Below are 25,527 nucleotides of genomic sequence, written 5' to 3'. Positions count from 1 at the left end.
AAGCCATCTGCAGATGGGATCTCTGAGCAGAGGCCAAGGGGGTGACAGCTGTTCAGGAGGCAGACACTGAGCTGTCTGTCTGCTCAGATTGTGGGTGAATCATCAGTCTGGAGCACCTTGGAGGATGGGTTCCAAGAGCCAACTCAGAATCTTGGGCTGGTTTTCCACTATCCTGATATTCCTTCAGGAGGGGGACAAGGCTTTGCAACTGTCAGGCTTTAGGATTAGGCTGAGATCTAGTTCAGTCCCTCAAAATGGGGAGTAATTTTGTAATTCCTCTTTGCAAATCATGTATTTAGTTGGATAATCTAGACAGGATTTATCTGGCTGTGTTTAGACATCTGACAGCTTCTCTGGGTTGGTGCAAAGAAACCTTGAAATGCTCAAGCAGAGATTTTCATGCTGTAAATCTCTGGAGACAGATGAGGTAAGGTCTGTCTTTGACACTTTTAAGATGTTATCAAGGACAAGGAAAGTGTAATGAAAAGCCACGTAAGTGTCATAAAAATCTGTGCTTGGGAAGGGCTTTAAAAGCATTTTCAGGCAGCTGAAGGTGTCATCCTTGTCTGGAGAACATTGAGGTCTTTGCTTGCACTGAATTCCTGGGGATCACATTTTGCCTCTGGGGTCTCCTGGAGGGCACCATGGTGAAGGTGAAGGCAGCACAACCTGGTGGCATCTCATTTTCACTGTGGGGTGTTCTGTGTGTTTGTCTGACAGCCAAGAGGGGCAATGCCATGACCAAGGATGGCTTCCTGATGTACCTGCTGTCAGATGAGGGGAACATCTTCAACCCCTCCCACAGGAAAGTTTACCAGGACATGACCCAGCCTCTCAGCCACTACCTGGTGTCATCCTCACACAACACCTATCTCATGGAAGACCAGATCACAGGGCCAAGCAGCACCGAGGCCTATATCAGGTAAAGAGAGTGGGTGTTTGTGTGTGTTTGGGAGTTAATCTCTTTCTTTCAGAAGACATAAGTGTCTGTGCTGATGGATGCAAGGATCAAGAAAACTCCCACCAGACCAGGTAATATGGGCTGGCCCATGTTTCCAGGGTGAGCTCTTTGACCTGAGTCTCATCTGGTGTCCACCTGAGTGTAGATGTATAATTACTGCATTTGGAAGCAGAATAAAATATCTGCAGTCACTGGAGGCTGGAGTACAGCCCCCTGGCCTGGTGCTTTCTAAGCATGATGCTGAGGGGGTGTTGCATTCCCCAAAATATGGCACAAGAGAGTGCAAGGAGCTTACAAGATGGAAAGATTCCTCCTGGGATAGGGCTGCAGGTCTGGGAGAAGCCAAAATGATGCATAGTGCCATGGTGCTTGTGCTCTGTGCTGCCTTTTGGGAGAGGCCCATGGCAGGGACTGTCCCCACAACCGTGCTGGGATTTATTTTGGAGAGTCCTCATTGGACGTGGAATATGAGCAGGGGGAGTGATCATCAGAATTTACACCCGATGCCTTTTTATCATCTCAGATATTCCCACAGCACCCTTGCACTTTAGGTGTTGTTTAGAGCTTTAGGTGTTGCCTGTGTCTGCCTTTAACAGCATCTGATGTCTCATGGCCAGAGGGGTGCAGTGACCTTTAGTAATTTGCACACCCACAATACATTACTGCCTGTTTTTATCAGGTGAGACAGCGCTTCCTCATGAGCCAGTCAATGGCTGCAGTTCTGCCTTTGTTTATGACTTATCTCACTCTCAGGAGCAACCTGACTGGAGTCACAAGGTCAAAAGTGTTGAGAGTGAAATCTGGCACAGGTTACTTCTCAGTAACCCTTTGAATTCATCTTACACAGTCTTAAAATTATAAATGTATGGATTGTAGAAAAAAAAAAATCCCATTATTCTGGAACAGGTTTCCCAGAGATGCTGTGGATGCTCCATCCCTGGAAGTGTTCAAGGCCAGGTTGGGCAGGGGTTGGAACTGGATGATCTTTAAGGTCCCTTCCAACCCAAACCATTGTGTGATTCTATTGCAATGAGTTAAAGGAATTGTGTGATCTGAAATGTTTAGGGAATTACTGTAAGAGAGACAAGATCACCTCCTAGATAGATGTGAGGGAATCTACATTTGAAAATAAGTTTAAATGGAAGTATGGATATGTAGAGGGAGGAATTTCACATGGAAATTTAATCGGTAGACTTGGTTTAGGAAACTGGCCCTCAGCAGTCTCCTCAGCCACGGTGGAGTTCCCAAAACTCCCTCCTTGCCTTTCTCCCAGCTCTGAGGATTGATGTCATATCAGATCTAGATGAAGAAATCACATCACCTAAACTTTGTGACCTGGCTTCTAAGGCTGACTGTCATTCTTCCACTGCAGCCTCTCTGGATTTTCTCTTCTCTTCACCATCTTTGGGGAAAGGCTTGGGGCACAGTCATCAGTGTCCTTTCTCATCTGACACTCGCTCTGTCTTACTCTTTGGATAATTCTACCTTGGACTTTCACTACCTTATTTCTCAGATCCTTCTGTGCTTTCCTTGCTCAGGCTTGAGCTCTCCTTGCTGACACCAATTCCACCTGATCCCATCCTTTATCTCTTTCCTGCCTTTCCAATCTCCTTTCTTCTCCCTTGCTCCTGAACTTCCCTCCAGTGTTCCCAGGCAGTGCCTGTGCCTGATGTAGCCCCACCTGGAGATGGAGCAGAAGGTGTGGAACCCACCCAGTCCCTTCTTTGTTTCCAGAGCCCTGACCAAAGGCTGTCGCTGTGTGGAGCTGGATTGCTGGGACGGCCCCAACTCGGAGCCCGTCATTTATCACGGCTACACCCTCACCTCCAAGATCCTCTTCAGTGATGTCATTAAGGCCATCAAGAACTATGCATTCCAAGTAAGGAGGAGGGACTTTGTCTCGTGTTGCACAAGCAGTAGAGCTCTTTCCTCCCAGCAGAGAGCAGAAGCAATGACAGCTTCACCTCATGGGGACAAGAGAAATTCCTGCTCCTTCTGTCTGAGCATCCATGCTCTGCTTCCTGCAGAGATCCATCCCTGGGGTTTTTGGACAGGGAGAGCCCCATCCAAGGATGAGTTTGAACCTGTGCCAGCACAGCTTCATCCTGGACCATCCTGTGCATTTTCACTACAATGAAAATTATGCTCATAATCTTGAGCATACCTGGTGGGAAACGCCAGCAAGCCCATGATTTGTGTGGCTTTGATGTCTAAGGGTCTGTTTCTTGTTTAGAGGAACCCTTGTGCATGTTTTAGATGTGAAGGGCTGCTTTTATTCTGCTTTAAAAGGGATGAACAGGGCTGGATTCTTGTATGGCAGCAGGCTTCAGAAAATCTTAGGTCTGTCCAGACTCACTGGACTCTGCTGTTTTCCTTCAGTGCACTGGGGAGCTGGTGCCAAGTTTTGTTTGGGCCATAAAGGAGTGACAGTGACAATAATGACAATGCCTTCAGCACACAGAATGACCTGGGGAGCACAGGGAACTAGACCAGGCCTATGCAGGAATGAAAGATTGATATCACTTAAGGGTTTGAGCAAACCCTGTGATTTCAAACCCCCTTCCCAGTTCTTCCTCTGAAGGTGAGTAGGGAGGTGCTCTGGCCCACAGTGGAGAATGGAGGCACAGGGGCTGTGAGAGGCAATCCTGACCCATCCTGGTGCCTTCTCCATTGGACCATCATCTCTGGAAGGCATCAGCACGGATCTGAGTAACTGCTTTAACAAATTCCATTTTTAACAAATCCTTGCTTTAGGAGGATATCAGACCCTCCTGTTGACACACTCACTCCCAGAGACAGCAGCACTGGGGTTCAAACCTGTTGCTGTAGACTGGTGAAAGCATAGGGTTCACTGATGGTGTGTGTTGCTCTCTTGCTGTTCCAGACCTCCCCATACCCTGTCATCATCTCCCTGGAGAACCACTGCAGCGTGGAGCAGCAGAAGGTGATGGCCCAGCACATGACCACCATCCTGCAGGACATGCTCTTGGTTGCCCCAGTCGATGGAAACAAGTCCCAGTTCCCCTCCCCAGAGGTAAGCAAGGCCACTCCAGCACTTTCTGCCTTCTGAGGGTTGGGCAAGAGGGGAGGTTTTTCTTCTTGCTGAGCGCAAAGCTCAAAACTCAAGGGGAAAACCACTGCAAGGAGCCTGAAGGTGTACTAAAAACAAAGTGTCCTGCCATTGAGAGTGTCCTGGGGGAGTTACTGGGAATGGCCTGGGTTGGTGGGGATGGAGATGTCCATGGAGGAAAAAGGGAAGCAGGAATCTGCCTAGAGATGCCCCTTTTATTCCCAGGAATAAAATATTCCCTGGCAGCTGACAGGCTGGGAGCTGAGCCCTGGCCTTGCAAGAGGAAAGAGATACACAGCACTCAACAGTGGTTCACCAGTATAAATCATTAGAAATCGTTAGCTGACAGAAAAAACTGGAAATGGAATCTTGATATGGAAAATATGTCCCCGAAACAGGAGCCAAAAGGAAACACTAATCTATTTCTCTTTCTTTCTTTCTTTCTTTCTTTCTTTCTTTCTTTCTTTCTTTCTTTCTTTCTTTCTTTCTTTCTTTCTTTCTTTCTTTCTTTCTTTCTTTCTTTCTTTCTTTCTTTCTTTCTTTCTTTCTTTCTTTCTGTCTTTCTTTCTGTCTTTCTTTCTGTCTTTCTTTCTGTCTTTCTCTCAGTCTTTCTGTCTTTCTCTCTGTCTTTCTGTCTTTCTCTCTGTCTTTCTTTCTCTCTTTCTAGTCAAGTCTTTCTGTCTTTCTTTCTTTCCTTCTGTCTTTCTTTCTGTCTGTCTGTCTGTCTGTTTTCCTTAGCACTTAGCAGAAACAGACTCCTATAGGGTTAGCTGTAGGTTAGTTCCCTTTAAATTGCATTTCTTTGCTCATTCCCCAAAACTTGGATGAACATGCCTAGTCAGACTTGGAAGGAGTTTGTGGGTGAGATAAAGCTGGCAGTCAGCAGGGGAGAAAGGAGAGGAAAACAATCCACCCAGAATATTTTCTATATTATTTCTCCTTCCTTTATCTCCTTTCTCTTTCTGACTTTCCCCTTTTCTTTAGGAGTGTCATGCCTCGTTTGATGCAATGCCTGGCACAGAGGGAAGCTGCTCTGGGCTGGTCCCTAAGCACCAGGGCAATAAATTAGGATGAATTGTAATTTTTACTGCTGCTGCTTCAGCAGGACCTTGGCTCTGGCACAGACAAGGTGCCTCCATGGGAGAAGTGACTCTGCCAGGGTGAGGACACTCTTTGAGAGATCAATCTTTGCGGGCTCTCACTGAGCTGGAAAAACACATCTTGAGTGTCCCCTCCTGACTTGTTATTTATCCTGGTGCAGGATCAGGAAAAGTGCTTGATGGCTTTTCAGCTGATGGCACTGATAGGATGAGAGAAAGGAGAAACACCAAGCAAAGCAATGTGTGATTTGTGAGTGGAAGGGGATGACCCCAGCTTCCCAAAGATGTTTTTTCCATGCCTGTGCTCATCTAACCTGGTTGTGATTGTGCCAAAAAGACGCTTGGCCCCAGCTGAACACAGTGCCCAGATCCACCCTAGGGGATGGATTTGGGCTGATCTGCTCCATTGCAGGGATTGATCCATTTAGTTTAAACACAGAAAAATTGCCAATGTTGCAACACCTATCCTTTTCCTTCTGGTACTTTTCCTCTGCCTCCATGCTGTGTGAAGTAGGACAGTGCAAAGGACTGAAATGCTGATTATTTGGGGGTGTAAAATACATTGAAACTGAAATATGAGGGAAAAAACAAACAAACAAACCAGGAACCTCTTGGCTTTTCTCGCCCTTGTTGACAGGAGGAAACCAGGGACAACAAGGGTATTTTTTATATCAGGAAAAGGGTGGGATGTGCCACTGGGCAAAGGGCTGGAGGTTGTAAACACAAACAGTCGAAGGATTGCTGCCGATTGTGTCAGCAGGGCAAGGTTAGTAATTAAAGCAAGATTGACACGGTTTGGATTGGTGTTAACGATTCACACCACAGCCCGGGGCAGGAATCTGATTTATTCAGCTCCATTCAGGAGCAGCGTTGGGCTACACAGATTATCTAAATACCTCCCCCAGGCTGCTGTCTTTGGGTCCCAGTAGTGAATTATGTGAAGAACCACAGTCAGGCAGCACCAGGGTTGGAGGGAGGAGCTGCTGGTGGGTTCTTGTCCTTCTGTCCCATCCCTGATCTTCACAGGGGTGTGCCAGGGCCCCTTGGCCCTGTCCCTACATTCCAGCTAGAAATGCTGCAAAGTCACAGTCCTAGAATGAGACTAACACTGCTCCCAGTGTTGGAACTATTCAGTGTATCCACGTGTCTGAAACCCCTACAGTTCTGTGTTCCTGGAATTCCTTGTTTATGAGGACAGTGGCTTTGGGCATTACCCACACATTTTGTGTCAATGTGGCTTCAGGTCCATCTGCACATCTCTGTTTCTCCATCCTTAGCCCAGTTTGTCTGCAGTGCATCTTCCTGCATAAGTTCTTGAGCTGAGTTTCCTTCAATCCTCCAAAACCTCCTTCAGTAATGTGTTTGTTCCCCTTTTCCTGGAGTCTCTCTTCATCCTCTGGTGCCACTCAGTGCTGGTGCAACACCTCAGTTTGCAGCTGAAGGACTTGCACAGATGGAGATGTGACACCAGTTAGTGCATCTGATTCTCCTCAGGAATGTGAACATGTTATTCCTCACAGCTTCCAGAAGTCTGCAGAGGTGGATATCCTGGTGAGGAAAATTAATCCACAAACACCAGAGGTTTATGTCCAAAAAGGAGACAGAGGAGTCCTTTTACTTTATTTGAATAAAGGGAGAGGCCATGGGGCATTCCCCTGGGATCTCTCAGATTTTTGGAGGATGCAGCCTCCCTTTTAATCCCGATTTCCTGGCAGCATTTCCCTTCTCTCTTTCCCCATTTCTGAGGTACTTGAGAGGTACAGACTTCCCAATACACCTGATACCAGAGATTCCCCTCTAATGTAAAACCCTCCCTTTTATTTTTCAATTCTTATGGAATTTAGGGATTTTTCTTCTCCATTGTTTCTTTCATATTTCAATGTCTAATTTCATTTATCAGCAAACCTAAAGGTTATTTGTAAAAGCAAATATCTTTTTCCATTCGTCAATCAGTGGAATCCTTCCCATTGTTTTTTTTTTTTATCTCCTAGTGCTAGTTCTATCTACCACAGCTTGTTTGTAAAGACAAATCCATGATTCTTCTCATCCTCATCCTGAGGGTGGGATGTCAGGAGGCAGTGCTGACCCTGTGTATCCATGTACCTCACTTAGGGCTCCTTTGGAGAAACAGTCTGAGGTGTGGTCAGCCTCCTCCTCCTCAGTGTTTGTCCAAACAGAGGAGGAATCACACCCTGGGAGTGTTTGGTTTTCCCTGTTGACTCTAAAGGAGGTGCTGAAGCCACTCAGAAAGTTTGCTGAGATGGATCACTTTACAAATCCTCCATTCCCACTGAGGTGAAAACTGCAGCTCAGACCTTGCTGTGGCTCTCAGGGTGCTCCTAGGGGCAGGAAGCTTTCAGGTGGGATAAATCTCTGTTTGCATGACTTTTAAAATCCTCTGCTCATTACAGCTCTGCTGCTTCTGATAAAGTCAGTGTTTCCTTTAAGATGGCTTCCACATCCCAGTGTTGTCAGAACCATTTCACCTGCAGAGCTGAGCTTGTTCAGTGTGCAGTGGAAGAGGTGGGAGAGCAGATGAGCTCCACTTCAGGGGGACCAAGGAATGCCATTCACAGGGCAAGAGCTGCATCTGCTCCAGCAGCCACTCCACTGTGTGTTCTCAGTGCAGTCCAATGTCCTTGTAGCCCTTCCTGAGGTTGTACTCCACCTTGGGCTTCCCACAGACAGCTGGAATGGCTTTATGGCCCACTTGGAGAATGTTTATTGGGTATTTCAGCTATTGCTTCCTCCTAAGACAAGGGATCTGCTCAGCAGAGCTGAACTGATGAGCTGAGTGTGTTTTGCCTCAGGCCAGAAATACTTAATATCACATGAAGGGGAACCAGGAGAGATGGAGCAAGGGCACTGTGTATTTGTGACTGTCTATATCAGCTTATTGAAAACCTCAGTAAAGAAGATAAACTTGCAGATTTAGGACTTTACTTCCTCTGCAGGGGGAATTCACTGCAGTGCTGCTACAGGATAGCAGCTTTTGCAGGAAATGGGGATGAAAATGCCTCTCTTTGGGGTGAGACTCACCCTTTTTTTTTGACAAATAAGCAAATGGATCTCCTCTGCGTTAGGTGGCACATGGCCTGCTCTCCCTTGTAGGCATAGGAGCAGTGCCCATGGGGAGCATCTGCCCCATATCCAAGGTTTCCCAGAGGAACCAGAGGCTGGATAGGATAAACAGCAGCACTGAGGACCTGCTGCTGCAGCCCTGGAATGGGTTGTGGTGAGGAGACACAGAGGAGGCTGTGTTGCTGTGCCTTCCCTCGTGATGTTCTTCAGCCATGTAGGGTTGGTCTGTGCCAGGAATTGCACCTCCCACTTGTGTGCAGGCTGAATGGGAGTGATGCCTTGAGAAAGCTGACCTAGAACAGAGCCTACACAGAGCTAAAGAGTAAATTAGGTATTTATTAAATGGCCTCAATGGATCCACCCTGGGCAGCACAAGAGCCCAGCCCAAAGTGAACCAAAATGGCCCCAAAATGCACGAGCGCTCCCAGGGTCTCTCCCTTGGATCAGTTCTGCTCCATTTGCACCTTGCAGTTCATTGTCTCATTCCAGCTTTAGCCCATGAAGTCCCATCCTTGTTTTCTCTCTTCAGTTCACGTTGTTTGTGCTCTTGGGCCTGAAACTTGTATTGGTTGTCCTTGGTTCCCACCAAGAGCAGGAATTGTTTTGTCTCCCTACTCTATGCAGAGAGCCCACCATCCCCTAAAATGAAGCTCAGTACTACACACTGAAGCAGCACAGAATCTGGAAAACATGGAAGCTAAAACTTAAGGCATCATTTCCCCCCTTCAGGGGCTTGACAAGATTTAAAAAGCTTAATTACCTGCTGGTAATTAAGAATCAAGTGGGCTGACCCAAATACCTTATCCCTAGTTCTCCACTGCTGAGCTGTTTGGGGAGGCAGTAACATTTCTTGTGGGACATTGGAAAGCAGAGACAGATAAAACATTTAATACCAGGATGGTATCTGCAGCCTGCAGGGGACAAGAAGGGCTGCTGTCAGCCTCTCCTGATGCCTTGTGAAGGCTGGCCTAGAACAGAGACTAGATAGAGTTAAATTATAAAATAGGGGTTTATTAAAAGGATATCCTCCATGGATGCACCTTGGGCAGCACCAGAGCCCAGCCAGGGCTGCACCCAAGATGAACCAAAATGGCCCCAAAATGCACGAGCGCTCCCGGGGTCTCTCCCTGGGATCAGTTCTGCTCCATTTGCACCTTGCAGTTCATTGTCCCATTCCAGCTTTAGCCCAGGCAGTCCCACCCTGCTTGTTTTTCTCTCTCCAGCCCACGGTGTTTGTGCTCTGGGGCTGAGATTTGGATCATTTGTCCTTGGTGCCCAGCTGGAGCAGGAATTGTTTTGTCTCCCTGCTCTGTGCACAGAGCTCACCATGCCCTGATGTGGAGCTCAGAACTGCACACTAAAGCAGCACAGAATCTGAAAAATAGAAAAGCTAAAACTTTTAGGCATCACTCCTTACTGTCCCCAATGCAATCCTTCCAGGCTTCTGCATCCCAAGTGCTGAGCTGAGCCCAAAAGCTCACCCAGAACTGGATTTTGTGGTGGAAGAGCAGAGCAGAGCTGGGTGTTGAGGCAGGAGGGTGGAACATGAGAGCAGCAGGCTGAAGTCAGGCTCTGAAGCTGAGCCAGCTCATCTCCCAGCCATGGATGTGGAGAAGCAGAGCACGGCCCTGCCTGGGAGGAGGACATTGCTGTGCTCTGAGTGCTCCTTTTGAGTGACAGGGAAAGTGCCCCACTGTGAACAGCCCATTTATAGCTGAATAAAAATGCTCTCAGCTGCTGCCTCAGGGGCCAGGGTTGGATTTCTGCTCAAGCCCAGCTTCACCCACAGCTTGGCCAGGTGGTGAGGAGCAGGGCTGCTCTCTGTAAGGACATGATGCAATTTGCCTGAACCCACAAAGGGTGCAAAAGGGGGAATTGTGTCCTTTGAAAAAGATTCAAATTTCCCCTGTGTTCTTTCATAAAAGATTCTTGGTTTTTCACAGTCCTCTCATTTGAATGTGGTGGGGTTTTGTTGCTTTTACTGCTGCAGAAAGGGTAAATATAGGGTTGCTGAGGAAAGGGGAACGTGCTACACAGACTGAGGGGCTGTACTGCCTAATTCCAAGATAGCATTTTTCTGGAATAACTCATACCCTCCAAAGCCAGGAGTACCAAACACATCCAGGTGGCAGCAAATCTCCTGTTCCTGAGAGCTGCCAGGCCTGGTGGTGCTCTTGATTTTGAGGCATGACCCACACACCTGGAGATCACCCCCAGTCACCTTTCCCAATACTTCTCCCTGCTCCAAACATTGCTGTTGCCTTGTTTGGGCTCTGTCATCCCTGCCCAGGCTCCAGCCTTCCTCCCGCAGCCAGGGCTTGTGCAAAGGATACACCAGTGGTCAGGGGTTGTGGATTCTTTGCTTCTTTTTTTGCCAAGGTCAGGATTAAATGTGTGAGATGGTATTTCTTGTTCAGATTCAGATGTTTATCAGTTCTTATCTCTGTCACAGTCTCACAAACCCTGAGTCCTGCAGCACTGCACTCCAACAAACTAAAAATGGAGCCCCATCTCTCTCTACAAGGCCTTTGAAGGATAAACTGTCCAATTAAGAAATGACACCTAAATTATTTTTACTTTTAACCCAATAACCAACCACACATGGCTGCAATGGGGACTTTTTTATCCAATTACACAAAACCACCCAAACCCGTGGAGAAGAAGGTGAAGGAGAAGACGAAGAAGACGAAGAAGACGAAGAAGGTGAAGACGAAGAAGGAGAAGGAGGAGGAGGAGAAGGAGAAGGAGGAGAAGACGAAGGAGGAGAAGAAGAAGAGGAAGGAGAAGAAGAAGATGAAGAAGGAGAACAAGAACAAGAACAAGAACAAGAACCAGCCTCCACCCCAAACCTCCATCTTGCTTTATATCCATTACTGCATTCTAAACCCTTAAACTCTGAGTTTCCCACCCTGTGATATCACACACTTCTATCCAAACTCCACACCCACAATCCCAGTTCTGTCATTCCATTTTGGAAGCTTCTCCACAGCCTCAGGTCAATGCAGTGTTCTCTTGGGGGTCAGTGCCTGGCAGCACAGAAATCTGAAATTCTCACCAGCCAGGGCTACAACAAGGGCTTTCATGTGCACCTTGAAAGAGAATTAATTCAGCTCCCTGGACTCCCTGTGCACCCAGCTGTGGTGCACTGGCCCATGCTGCTGGCTGTGCTCAGTGTTCTACCATCAGAGCAGGGGCAGGAGAAGCTGTTCCTGAAGAGGAGGCAGCTTTGGAAAGGGTCTGGGAAATCCTCCTGAGGCTGTCAGCACCCTAAGGCTTCACCTGCAAAATGCCAAATGTAATAAAATTCCGTGTCTGCTGTGCATGAAGCACCTGTCCAGAACTTACTGGAGCTCCCTCCACATTGAAATGTCTGTGGAGCAGAGGCTGCAGTGCCTCAGTCCCTGTTGGATCTCAAACAGTTTCCAGAGTTTGAGATCCAGATTCCAGAGTTCCAGTGCACAGGTTTATAACCACACACTGCAGAGTGAGGGGTGATTCATAAATTTATTAATAATTTTATTAAATAAATTATAATTAATAAATTTATTAAATAACAGGCCACACAGAGGGGTAAAAATGGTGCCACAAATTTCTTCCAGCAGCCCAGACCTCCAGGCTCAGCCTTGTTTGCTGAGCAACATTTCAGTCATGGGGGGGAAAAGAAGTCTATTTTAATTGTCTTTAACAGCACAACTGTTTGGGTTGTCTGGATGAGGGGATGGTCAGATCTATAGCAGAGGGGAATCACTGAGCTCTCTGGGGTTTTCATGGCTTGTGGTCTCAGAGGCTGGGCAGGGCCCCAGTGTAAAAATAGACTTATTTTTACCTGACTTATTATCACTTTATTATTATCTTTGTGTAATAACCAGTCACTGATGCAACTGTCAAAGCACTGGTTACTGAGGGACTTTTTCAGGATGGGCCAGAACCTTCTCTAATCAGGTATTTTGTCCCATTTTCCTTGTGCAGCAATTGAAAGGGAAGATCCTGGTGAAAGGCAAGAAGCTGAGCAGGCAGGAGGACCCCACCAATGGGAACAACAACCTGGAGGCTGAGGATGTCTCTGATGAAGATGAAGCAGCTGAAATTGAAGATGAATCTGTGAAGACCAAGGTAGAGCAGAAGGGAAAGGTGAGTGAAAGAAGAAATCACTGAGAAATCACTTTTTTTAGGTGGGTTTTGTACCACACCTAAAAAAATAAATAAAGAAAAGCAGTTGAAATACAAATTTTCATGTGTTCCCAGCCAAGACAGGTCTCAGTGTGGTTTCAGCTACTCAGCTGGGGATATGTATGGGTGAATTGTTGAAATTGCTGGGGCTGAGGATCCTGGTGCTTGCCCAGCTTAATGATCTCTGTCCCAAGCACAAACAGAGATCTTGCAGAGCCAGCCAAGCACAAAGCATGGCTTCTTTCTCTAAAATGAGACTGGAGGACCTTGCAGCAAGGGCAGACTGTGGAAGCAGTGGAAAGGCACATGTTCATTCTCTGTCTTATTTCCAGAAATCTGTTTGTCATGGGACAGCCATGACTTTGGCTTTTCCAGTCACATTTTGGGATATGCCTGCAGCCTCACTGGCTGTTTGTTACTGACCTGGAGGAGGCAGGGAGGGAGGGAGGGAGGATCTGTGGGGAAGGGGTGGCCAGTTACTAAAGCAATTTGTGTGATGATTGGTGGAAGGAAAAGGCTGACCTTTACACAAGTGTTCTGCCCCATCATGTGAGGAAATGGATTTTTCCAGCATGCAGGTCCTTGTGAAGACCATATCTGTCATGGGGTGGCTTCACAGGTGACACAGACATTCAGCCCCACTGAAGGCAGAGACGTTTGGTGTTACCTCTGTGTCAGGACTGATCTACATTTCCCTTTGATGAGCTGCTGACTCTTTGCAGTTCTTATTTATTTCTCTGATCTCTAGTCAGTAATGTGTACATTATTTTGACATTCTGACACCTTTTGACTTTTTTTTCTTTCTTTTCTTTCTGATGGGAGCTGGGGACTCTCACTTGCACCAATGAATGTGGCTGTGGAGTTAGAGTCATCAAAGCATTGTGACAACTTCCTAATTCAAGGGGAAGAAAAGCCCAAGCTCTGTGGAGGCCAAAACACCCTTTTATTCCCTTTATTTCCAGGTTTGCATGCCTGGGACCGGGACAGTATGGAAAAGTCATTGCTAAGGCTCTGCTGTAAAGTTTAGCACCTGCAGACAGACGTGGGTGCTGAAATAGAAATGATTCTGCAGGGAGCAGCAAGGAATGTTGTCCCACCAACAAAGGGGGAATTCTTTTCCAGCCTTTCCTGCACAGGGTGACACAGAGGGCACACCAGCAGCCACTGAGAGTTTGCATCTTTTCCTGGTGGAAGTGATGGAAAAGAGAAGTCCCAGGGGTCCTATAGGGAAAACACAATTGCCACTTTTGAGCACGACAGCAAAACCTCCCCACAAACCTCTCGCTGTCCTGTTTTTAGAGTGACACCTTGAAGCTGGCCAAGGAGCTGTCAGACACAGTTGTCTACTGCAAGAGTGTCCACTTTGAGGGCTTTGATGACCCCAGCCATCCTCGGGCTTTCTACGAGATGTCGTCGTTCTCGGAGAGCAAAGCTCTGAAACTGGCCCAGGAGTCTGGTGAGTGTGTCCCGCCCTCCTCTGTCCCTGCTCCCCAGAAGGAGACAGCTGCTGGTGGAAAAGGCAGCCCAAAGACATGGGTTATGATCTCTTTGGTCAAGCATATCACTGAGAAAAGTGGGAAGAACTTAATATCCTCAGGAAGGGCATTTTTGCAGGTGGTTCCCATTCAACCAGACTTGCCAGGCAGAGGAGAACACACAGCAGCAGCAAGAAGAGATAAAAGTAGCCCCACCACTGAGAGGGATGGGGGAAAAAATTCTGGTTTTTTTTTCCCTGTCTCTGTAGGAACCAGTTTTATCCATCACAACATCAGGCACCTGAGCCGTATCTACCCCGCAGGCTGGAGGACGGATTCTTCCAACTACAGCCCCGTGGACCTGTGGAATGTTGGCTGCCAGATTGGTGGGTGTCTCTGGGGCTGGAGGGGGTCACCTGGCTGGGGAGGGGCTCCAGCTGAGGCAGAATCTCAGCCCTTTGCAGCCAGAGGCTCAGCAGCCACTGGGAGACACCAGTTTTCCAAATTATGCCCAGTCTTGTGGTGTTGTGAGGTCCCCAGGATGAGGTGAGAGATGAGAATTTGACTCCAGGTTTATCAGAAGGCTGATTTATTATTTTATTATATGATTTTAAAAGAAAATTATATACTAAAACTATACTAAACTATAAAGAAAGGATACAGACAGAACACTAGAAAAGAATGATGATAAAAACCCGTGACAGACTCTCTGAGTCCGACACAGCTGGACTGTGATTGGTCATTAAATTAAAACAAATCACATGCTGGGCAAACAATTCTCCAAATCACATTCCAAAGCAGCAAAATGGGGAGAAGCTGAAGCTTCCCAGCTTCCCAGGAGAAGAAATCCTGGCCGAGGGATTTTTCATAAATTATTACAGTGACACAGTGACTTCCCATGGACCATCTTCTGTCTCACAAATCCATCAGGAGAGGTTTTTCTGCACATTAATGTGCAAACCCCTGCAGTTTCACTGTCAGCAGAGTTATTGCCATGTAACAAAGGAGGAGGGAGTATGAGCTCCTTGGGTCCTTCAGCCCCATGGGGACACAGGTAGCACCCCTTGTCCTGTCAGGCCATCAGTTCCCTTGGTGCACACAAGGCCAGACCTGAATCCACTGTTTGGGCACTCAAAATAAGATTTTCTAGAAGCCCTGAGTACCTTCAGCTCCCAGGAAAACCAGTGTGCTGCAGTTATCAAAGTCTTGGCTGCAGGTGGAAAAATAGGGGAGGGCCTTAAAATGTTCTCAGCCTTCAAGCATGACCAGATATGAAGGACATGCAACCAGGATAAATTTCTGTGTCTTAAGAGATGTCTTAGGTGTTGGTAAAGAGTTTAAAATCATCCTTGAGGAAATCAAGGGATCACTGAGGAGCTGCTGGGTCCATGTGCACTCCCTGTGTGGTTTCAGTGAGGCTGTTCCAGGTTTTACATCAATGCCTTTAAAAAAAGGTATTGACAAATTGGGAAAAATACAAGGAATGTGCCTGGTGTTAGGACAGCAGTGAGGCTTAATCTGTTTTGGGCAGTAGACAGTAAAGAGGTGATTTAATCACAGCTTCTGTGCTGCCACCTGAGGAGTTCAGACAATGAGGAGCTCTCCAGTCCAAACAGCAGAGGCATCAATGCCCCTCAGGATGGCAAATGAAAACAGGCAGCTCTGGGCTGGAAAGGAGATTTTATAATGAGGCTAAGTAGCCAGAGAAATGATCTGAGATGGATTTGCTGGCCTCACTGCAGGAGAGAGCTCCTTCAGCATAGAAATGAAGAGGTTTATCTAAAAGCTGCACTTGTTCTAGGTGGCATAAATTCCTTGCAGGACGATTTTTGATCATGGGAAGAGCAGGATGGCTGCAATGGCTCCTCCTGTCTCTGTCATCTCTGAATGCAAGAAATCCTCAGGGCTAGCAGGCTGTGAGGGTCAGAGTTTACCACTGCTCTTTGAAGCATGGAAAAGCCAATGTTTATGTCCATGAAGTGCAGTTTCATGTGAACAGAATTAGCATGAACAGATTCCTATTGATTTCTCTGAGTGACTGAAGTTATTTATTTATGTTGCAGTTGCCCTGAATTTCCAGACAGCAGGCACAGAAATGGATGTGTACCAGGGCCGCTTCCAGGACAATGGGTTTTCTGGCTATGTCCTAAAGCCAGAATTCCTTCGGGATGAACAAACCAAATTCAATCCAAAATCCATCACAGAAGGAACTTGGGGGACAAAGAAGAAGCTGCTGCTTAGAGTAAGAATAGAAATTGGGAAACATCTCAGTAACATCCACTTCTTGGGGGGTGTGTAGGTTGTACCTTCTCCTTCTTCTGCTCCTACCTTCAATGTTGTCTAACCCTACTGATTTCCCACATCTGGGGGCTCTCATGGACTTGGATCCTCCAGGGACCTGCTCACATGTTTAATGTTGAGTGTGAGGGTGTTCACAGGGGTCCCAGGATGAGGGAAGAGAAGAGGATCTGACTCCCTGTTTCAGAAGGCTGATTTATTATTTTATGATATATATTATATTAAAACTATACTAAGAGAGTAGAAGATAGGATTTCATCAGAAGGCTGGCTAAGAATAGAAAAAGAAAGAATGATAACAAAGGTTTGTGGCTCAGCTCTCTGTCCGAGCCAGCTGGGCTGTGATTGGCCATTAATTACAAACATCCAACATGGGCCAATCCCAGATGCACCTGTTGCATTCCACAGCAGCAGATAATCAATGTTTACATTTTGTTCCTGAGGCCTTTCAGCTTCTCAGGAGGAAAAATCCTGAGTAAAGGATTTTTCATAAAAGATGTCTGCGACAGTTGGGTAACAGGTTAATGACAATATTTGCTGTCCTTCCAGAACTGTGCAGGCAGACATGCAGCCATCTCTGGTGTTCCCAAGCACCAGCTGAGCACTCTGTGGACACTCAGAAAAGTTGTCTGTCCCAAAGGCAGCTGGCTGGGCTGGAGCAAGGTTCCTTTGGTGCATCATGACAGCTTCCTCTGGAGGATGTCACAGCAGCAGCTCTGAAAGGGCAGCACCAGCCTCTCACAGCAGATCCTGCACCCCTGGGGACGGAGAGGGAATCCTCCAGGGAGCCCCCTGTCCCAGTGATGTCCTGACCTCCTCCCCTGTTCCCTCCACAGATAATCTCTGGCCAGCAGCTGCCCAAGGTGAACAAAAGCAAGAACTCCATTGTGGATCCCAAGGTGACGATAGAGATCCACGGGGTCCAGCAGGACAACAACAAGAAGCAGACCAAAGTCATCGAGAACAACGGTGAGGGACTTTCCTCCCAGCTCTGCTCCCATGAGCAGGAACCTTTTCTGGTCCTTGGCAAGGCTGCTGCCCTGTGGGCAGACCCACCCAGGGCACCCAATCCTGCCCACACTAAGCAGATACTTGAGGTGTTGCTATTCTTCTGTTTGGAGACAGAAATTCCCTTTAAAACAACATCAGCCATGTGGGTTGTTTGGGGCTGGCTGCCAGATTTGCAGAGCTAGAGCTTTGGAAGTGCTCTTTACCTCCATGCAGTTGGGTTTGAGCTGGTGTGCAGGGGTTCTCACCAGGATCTTCCCAGAGGAAGCTTCTTGTGGGGCTGATTGTACTCCAAAAGTGTCACAAACTCACAAAAGATAGATGCAAGGAAGTTCAGAGGTGTCTGTTCCACACAGACCACACAAAGTTTACTCAAGCTGCTCAGGGTATTGCCCAGATGAATTTTGAGTGTCTCAGAAGCTGGAGAACCATTTCTTACCAGTCAGACATGGCTGTGACTTCCCTCTGTGCACTGAGGGTTTGATATCATAGCCTTCTGCACAAACACACTCTGCTTTTCTGTGTGGAGTAAGAGCCAAGCACTGGAAAGCTGGTGCATATTTTCCTGCCTGTTAACAATGTTTTCCTTTTCCTCTTTCCTGTTTGAATAAATCTGGCCTGGCTCCTAAAGCTCGTGGCCATTTCCGTCACCTACAATAATTTTTACGGCCTGTCAAGTGAAAGTTGTGTAGGGAACATTTCAGCCCTGCCAGGCCTTTTCCTCAGGGCTGCTGAGCACTCCCAGCCCCTTGGCCAGCCCTTCCCTAGCTGGAACAATACTGGAATGATGCTGAAATTATAAGTGCTGCCTTGTGGAAAGCAGATCAAACAATAAAGACACCCCAGGCCCATCTCAGCACGTCCAGATGAAAGATCCCTTTCTCCTGCTGAATTCCTCACAAACCCTGCAGGACCAGCAGGCCCCAGGTGACATTTTGCTGTCCTTGGTCCCTGCTCTGCACAGGCAGTAGGGTTTTTAACAGGATCTCCTCTCCTGTTTGCTCCTGGGGAGTGGTTTATTGACACTGCACTGCCATGGCCTGGAGAGAGGGCGCTGAGCTTGCTCTGCATTTCATGTGTGTCGGTCTCAGCTTTGTTTGCTTTCTGATACTGGACCACGTGACCCTTATCCAGACTTGATTATGCTTTTTGTAATCAGACACTCCTCATTAACTTTTCTTGCAGACAGGGAAATTGGGGCACAGAGTGGTGCTTAGATGGATTATCTCAAGCTGTTGAAGAGGCTTAAGGCCCCAGAAGGCTGTCTCAACACAAAAGCACAGCTTTCCTCTCTTCCCTCTCTTGGTTTAGGGCTATAAAAGTTTGCATCTGGTCCAGTGGCAACCAAAGACATCCATGCACCACCCAGCAAGAGCCTGTGGAGCAGAGCTGAGTTCCTCTCCTGCTCCTCCTTCCTTGCTAGGACCAAGGTCTGCAGTGAACAGCCCAGGCTGAAGGATTTATTAATTCCAGGCGGCGGCAAATCACAGTATCAAAGCTGGGAACAAGGCTCTTGGCACCTCCTCAGAGCCTTGGTCTAGGTCACATTAGATTGACAGGCAGGAAAAGTCTCCATCCATGTGCAAACACCTCAGACCACCATTACTGCTGACATCTCTGACCTCCATCCTTGTCTGTGTTGCCCAGGCTTTAACCCAAACTGGAATGAAGAGTTCACATTTGACATAGAGATCCCTGCACTCGCCCTGGTCCGGTTTGTGGTGGAGGACTTTGACATGTCAACCAAGAATGACTTCATTGGGCAGTACACCCTTCCCTTCAAGAGTCTGAAGCAAGGTAAGGCCCTGCTGCCAGCTCCTCACAGCCACTGAGCCCTTTGGGAAGCTCCAGTGTCCTGGATGAGTGGTCCAGATCCATCAGAGCTGGGGTCAGGGTGGATTTTTGGTCACCTGTTGTCACCAAGGCCTTGTGCACGCTGTGTTACCCAAGCTCAGAGCTGTGCCTCTGGACCTGCCTGTTCAGCACCCTGTGGGAAATGGGGACAAAATGCTCTGAGACAGGGAGTTGTTTGTGCAGGGTCTTGGCAAACATCAGCAAACACTTTTCCAGATGCACTAAAGGCCATTTTCCATCTGTGTCTCTGCTCCCAGGTTATCGCCACATCCATCTTCTGACCAAGAACGGAGACCCCTACTCCTCCTCCACCCTCTTTGTCTTCGTCAACATCCAGGACTGTGAGTAGCAGCCTGGCTCCCCCAGGCCACAGAGAGCCTCCCTACGGACCTGGAAGGAATTCAGTGTGTGAGAGCCCTGCCAGTGCCAGGGTCAGTCCCCAGCACCTGCCCTGGAGCAGCACTCGGTGCTCCATAGGATCCCTGGTGTGAGACAGCCATCGACCTTCTCCCTGCTGCTGGAAACATCCTGATGCTGCTGATGAGATTAATCCTTTTGTACCTGTTCAACCGATCCAGCTGTGGTTTTAGTTCACTTTATTTCACTTTTGTTTTTATTTTTTTAACGTTGCTTTTAGCGAGAGGACAGGGACTCCTTTTTTAGCGAAGTACAGCTCTTGGGTTGGGCTCGGTCAGGCATCTGGGCAAAGCACCCAACATCTGTGCAAGGAAAAGTCTCCCTCAGCACTGCAGTCAGTGGCCAGGTGCCAGATGGCTCCTTGCAGCTGCAGGTGTCACCCATCTTTCACCATATGAAGCCCTAAACGGGGACACCATTCCCCTCCTTTCTGTTACAGATTAAAAAAGAAAGCTGCACTACAAAGCCCCGTGTTATGTAACCCGAGTTTCCTTTTGTGTTGTAATAAAAAATACATGAGCACTACTCTGCCTGTGTGCCTGGCTCCCAGCCAGGCCACTTTGCATTCAAAGCCTTGCTCTCATCCTGTGAAGGAGAAAGAAGCTGCTGAACAGCAGATTTCCCTCTGACCCAAAGTGAAACCCACTCAAAGGGGCCTCAGAGAAGGTCTGGTGCCAAAGACAGAGGGAGCAGGCTCAACTGCCAGCAGGGCTTTTTTGTTTTGTTTTTTAAATACAGTAAAACTTTGTTTGTGTTTTTACAGAAAAATGTCATTTTTTAACAGACAGGAAGTAGATGTTGGTCCCAGTTGCACTGTAGAGGTAACCCAGCACGAGAATGTTTTGAGAACAACGCAGTATTTATGGCAGCGAGTGACTTGTCTTCAAGTAGAGCTACAGAGTTAAGGGAATATTGTTGAAATAAAATAATATATATTTTGAAGTGCCAACTGTGTTGCTAACAGTATGTTAGACTATTAAAAGTTTAAAACAAGTTCTGGAAGCGTTCAAGTACTTGTCACTATTTGCTTCTTTGTCCTACTTGAATGCAACATGCATGAATCTGGAGATAGACCTGCTTGATTTCTTAAATTATCAGGATTCCTTTGGGGGTTCTGATCCCTGGTGGTGAAGACAAGGGGCTGATACCAAAGATGTTAATGTCCTTTTAAACATACTCTGGTCATCTTAATTTTTAGTCCAAAATAGCCTGGATTTAGTGATTTTTAGGCCCTCTGCAAAGCTGGGACTCTTTTAGCCCTCCCTGGAGTTTGTTATGCTGCAGTAAACATTGGACACATTGATTTTTCCTCTTGACTACAGTACTGTGTGGTGTTGTAAACCATTGCCAGATTAAATGTGAATTAAACCCACACCTCAAGGGCTGATATTGCATTAACCACCAGCCAGCTGGAAGAGCTCAGGAGTGGCCAGCGAGGCAGAGCAGTGACACAGTCTCTCCAGGTCACCTCTGGGATGGGGCACATTGCTGGGGACACATTTGAAGGCCAGGGATGGAACATCCTGGACTCCCACCCAGGGACAGCCTGAGTTTGGACCCTGTTCTCAGCACTTTGTTTTAGGGAGCCATGGGATGAAAAGCAGAGGTGAAGGTGATAAGAAATGCTCCTGCCCCCTCACTTGTACCAACACCAGCTCGTGTGAGGCAAATTAGAAAGAAATTCTTCCCTGTGAGGGCAGTGAGGCACTGGAAGAGGTTTCCCAGAGAAGCTGAGGATGCCCCATTGATAGGAATGTCCAAGGTCACTTTTGGGGCTCTGAGCAGCCTGGGACAGTGGAAGGTGTCCCTGTCCATGGCAGGAGGTTGGAACTGGATGATCTTTAAGGTCCCTCCCAATGCAAACCATTCTGTGATTCTGTTCCTCTGTGAGTCAGATCAGCCTGCTGGGTTGGCTGTGAACTTATTACTTGCATTTTTTGGGCGGCAGAATTAGATTTCAGTTGGATTATTGAGCTAAAGCCATCACCTGCCTGCTGTGGCCAGCACCAGAGAAGTGGGGGACCAGGTGGCCAAGGTCAGGGTGGGCTTGGAGCACTGCACAGAGAGGCTGGGGTTTCCTCTGCCTGTTTTGCACTTAAAGGTAGGCAAGATCCATGGGATGAAAAAACATCCTTTATCAAACAGAAACAGCTGGGGAAAGCTGCTATAGCCAGGTGGGAAAGGAGCTGAGATGGAGATGGGTGGGCAGAGCATGATGACAATGCTGCAAGGTCTCTCTCCCCAAAGGAAGAGACATGTCCATGTTGTTACCACTTGAGCTTATCTCTGAACAGATCAGGAAGTGCTGCAGCCCCACAGGAGGGAAGAGCAGCAGAAACAGGACATGGCCACTGACATCACAGCAAAAGGCACCAAAGGGAGGAATGAGAGAGGATCTTTCAGAAATCAGAGGTGGGGAGTAAAAGCAACTCCCCCATGAGGAGTGCAGCAGCAGTTTCCATCAGGCCCAGGTATCAGGAGGCTCTATGGGCTGTGAAATCCCAGGCTGGTTCCTGAGTGCTGGCTGGAGCACTCCACTCATGCTGGTGAGCGTGGTGGCCACAGGAATTAAAGCAAATTGCAGCAAACTGACCTAATCTCTGTAATTTCTCTGTATTTTGGCTGGTCTTCATCTGACTGTGTGGAGCTGGTCAGGCCCACAGGTAGGTGGCATTCCTGCATCTTACAGAGGAGCACATGCAATTCTTCCATTTGGGAGCTGGCAGCAGCACTCCTCAGCAAGGCAAGGCAAATATTGCTGATTCCAGCAGGGCCAACAGAGGTTGAAACATGGGTATGTGCACTGATTGCATCTCTTGTGAACACAACAGGAGCAATCACACAGGTAATTCAGCTGATTTGTGTCTCTGCTTGATGCTTAACTTACTCTGCACAGGGCATTCCAGTGGGTTTTGGGCTGTGCCCTCAAGCAGAAATGGGATGAAGTGGTGGTAGGAACAGGGAGAAAACAATAGGGTTGGGGTTTATTTGAGTTAACTACCAATTCTTAAACACAAAGTTCTGCAGCCCAGCCAGACTGTGACACTTCTGCAGAATGATGTGGTCCTGGATGTGAATGAAAACTCTTTGCCCCTCAATCCACAGCCTGGAGCTCCCCAGCTCCGTCCCACATCAGGGCAGGGCAGTCAGGTGAGGTACTGCTGCTCACTGCCACTGGGGCTCCAGGAGCAGGGTACATGGGCATGGGGGACAAACGGCCTGAGCTACGTGGAGCTTGGGAACAGAAGGGGCCCCACTTCCTCAGTTTGTTCCTTTCTTTAAAAAAAAATCCAAAATTCCATTGATGACCAGGTGTTTGAAGGATCTGTGGCCCTGCAGAGCTTTTATCTGCTGCCATCCTACCCCCCCATGCTGATGAAGGACACTTACAGTGCTGCTGCTGGATGTTTATTTGGAATCACTGATCAGGTTGGAAATGGAGTAAAGCTGCAAACCCACACTGTCTGAGTTTTTAAAGGTGGTGTTTCTTCCTTTAGTTTACAGTTTTGTCCCGTAGTCACTGATTGCTCACATTTCCCACCGCCCTCCCCAGTCAGACTGATCCCACAGTGTGGAACCAGCACTCTCATGGACATCACAGGGATGGAGTCCTGGTAAAAGCTTCAGTAGGACACCCTCTGCCTCAGGTCACACCCAAACCCCTCCTGGCTTCCTCAAGACTCTGGTCTGTGGCCAGGTGGACTCTGACATTCACCTGGCCACAGTCAGGGAGGCCAGGTGAGATTGCAGATGCTGTCTGAATGAGGAAAAAGATAGAGTCTTATCTGGCAGTGAAAAATCAATATTTGTGTCTAGCCTTCAGTGTCATCATCCTCTGGAAACATCAGCTAATAAATATGCTCATAATAAGTGCTTTTATCCCCCAAACCAGGTTCTCATGTGTTTTACCTGCCCTGGGCTATGCATGTCAATCTGGACATGATTCTTGCTGTTTTTTTGTGAGAAGGGGCAGAACTGTCTGGTGTCACTCCCCAGAGTATCTCATCAGGCATCTGGCTTGTTCCTGACCTCAAGGCTCCCCCTCCATCCTCTGAGGGCTTCCCCCTCCTCTCCCCACCCAGAATTCACACAGCAGCTGCAAATGGCCTTTGTCTTGACTAATTTTAAACTTCTACAAATGAAGGAAGATCATGGCCTGGTGTACGTGGCAATTTGCAAAAGGGAGAGGAAAGATAAGGCTACAATGCAGATGTGGCACACACTTGTCTTCATGGCTATCAGAAATAAAGTGTTTCAGGAAGAGGCAAAAAACATCTTGTCAAGAAGCTGCTCCTGAAAAAGGTTTTTCCTCCTGGGGTTCTGGGTCTGCAGGGAGAAAGGAGCCATCCCCTGAACAGTGGCTGCTGGAATGACTGAGCTGGACTGGGCTGCTGGGTTGGGATCACTGAGGAAATGCCTGCACTTCTTTCCTGCAGCTCCTAAGGGAGCAGGGGCTGGTCCCAGAGTCATCAGATGCCCCCTGCAGTCTCAGAAGAGTCCAAATTGCTTCTTCTCGTTCTGCTGCTTCCATTTGGGCATCTGGTAGAACTCGTCCTTGGACTTCCCAAAGATATCGTGGAAATCAGCATCGGAGAGATAGCACTGCAGTGAGGAGAGAAAGGACAGGTCAGCTTTGGCTTTTGCAGAGCCTGGGACACCCCCATGGCTGCATCCCCTCCCCACTGTGCCAGAGCTGACCTCTGACTCCAGACCAACAGCTCCTGCTCAGCTCCCTGTCCTCGTGCTGGGAAATGCAACATCCCAGCCCACTGCTCCTCATCCCACTTCCCAAAGCACCAGGGAATAAAAGCCCCCCAGCCCAAAGAGGTGCTCCAGTTTTGAGGAGTTAGCATGCTCTGGCTGGAATTTAGCTCCTGCTGATCACACTGTGGCCAGGACAATTTATGGCCCACCAGGGAAGCTCTGCTGGCCAGAGTTATGGGCAGTGATTCACAGTGAAAGCATCTCCCCCTGCTCAGTCCCTTCCCCTAAAATATTCACTGGAATTGTTCACTCCCATTGCTGGAAAGAAGGGTTTGCAGAAAGAGGGCTCATCAGAGATGCTGACAAAGGTCCTGTGGGAATGGGAGGTTGAGTTTTTTCCTGGTATTTTGGGTGGAAGAACCCATGTAGAGCCCAGCTGTGGGTCATGGCTCTGGCCATGGGTGCTGGCCTTTGCCAGATCTGTTGGGCAAGACATTGGTCAAACAAGGATTACAGAGGGTAGAGGGAATCAATCCTCTGTCCCTTCCATCAGCTTGCTTGGATTCAGCTGCAGACACTGCCAAAATCCTTGGGCTGACTGGAAATCCGGGATATGAAATTTCTTCTGAAATTGAAAATTGCTGAAACGCAAACTTTCTGACAATTAAAAAAAACCCCAAACCATCCCTTCTGGGAGGAGTTTCAAATGAAAACATTCACCTAAGCTTGAGTAAAATGCAAATTCTGGCTTAGTTCTCAGCTGTGTCACCTTGTCCCCCTTTCCCTCTGAGGACAGAAGTTTGATGGCAGAGCAAAACAATTCCACCAGAAGAAAACATTTTTTAAAAATTACTACTTTTATTTTTTCTGCCCTAGAAACCCCACAATTACTTCAACTAGGCTAAAAGCACCACAAGGCGTCCCTGTCCACAGCAGGGGTTGGAACTAGACCACCTTTGAGCTTCCTTCCAACCCAACCATTCTATGGTCCTATGAACTTCCTCACATAAAGCTCTTGCTTTTGGTGACACCTGGTTGTCGCAGACATCTTTTATGAAAATCCTTTCCTTAGGATTTTTCCTCCTGAGAAGCTGAGAGACCTCAGGAACAAAATGTAAACATTGATTATCTGCTGCTGTGGAATGCAACAGGTGGATCTGTGATTGGCCCATGTTGGTTTGTTTGTAATTAATGGCCAACCACAGTCAGCTGGCTCAGACTCTGTCATAGACAGAAGCTTTGTTATCATTCTTTGCTATAATTAACTGGCCTTCTGATGAAACCTTTTCTTCTATTCTTTCAGTATAGTTTTAATATAATATATATCAAAAAATAATAAATCAAGCCTTCTGAAACATGGAGTCAGATCCTCGTCTCTTCCCTCATCCAA

The 25,527-nt window shown here is 47.7% G+C and overlaps 2 protein-coding genes across 3 annotated transcripts in view; one reads left to right on the top strand and one right to left on the bottom strand.

The window, feature by feature from the left end:
* Positions 1–20,443, top strand: part of PLCD1 (phospholipase C delta 1) — a 56,338-nt gene extending 35,895 nt beyond the window's left edge. For both annotated transcript variants that reach the window (XM_063176395.1, XM_063176327.1), the window contains exons 6-15: positions 721–922; positions 2,696–2,840; positions 3,846–3,995; positions 12,182–12,343; positions 13,682–13,838; positions 14,127–14,243; positions 15,921–16,099; positions 16,991–17,123; positions 18,810–18,959; positions 19,274–20,443. In XM_063176395.1, the coding sequence (XP_063032465.1) occupies positions 721–922; positions 2,696–2,840; positions 3,846–3,995; positions 12,182–12,343; positions 13,682–13,838; positions 14,127–14,243; positions 15,921–16,099; positions 16,991–17,123; positions 18,810–18,959; positions 19,274–19,365 (1,487 nt within the window). In that variant the 3' untranslated portion in view covers positions 19,366–20,443. The remainder of the gene's footprint in view (positions 1–720; positions 923–2,695; positions 2,841–3,845; positions 3,996–12,181; positions 12,344–13,681; positions 13,839–14,126; positions 14,244–15,920; positions 16,100–16,990; positions 17,124–18,809; positions 18,960–19,273) is intronic.
* Positions 20,444–22,825: 2,382 nt separating this feature from the next.
* VILL (villin like) overlaps positions 22,826–25,527 on the bottom strand; it is a 37,291-nt gene continuing 34,589 nt past the window's right edge. Inside the window, exon 20 of the mRNA XM_063176219.1 lies at positions 22,826–24,035. Within this exon, the coding sequence (XP_063032289.1) occupies positions 23,922–24,035 (114 nt within the window). The 3' untranslated portion in view covers positions 22,826–23,921. The remainder of the gene's footprint in view (positions 24,036–25,527) is intronic.

Source organism: Melospiza melodia, chromosome 1 (assembly GCF_035770615.1).
Source record: "Melospiza melodia melodia isolate bMelMel2 chromosome 1, bMelMel2.pri, whole genome shotgun sequence".
NCBI classification, from domain to species: Eukaryota; Metazoa; Chordata; class Aves; order Passeriformes; family Passerellidae; genus Melospiza; species Melospiza melodia.
Note: the sequence above shows the minus strand (reverse complement) of the source record. Positions and strands in the feature narration are given on the sequence as shown.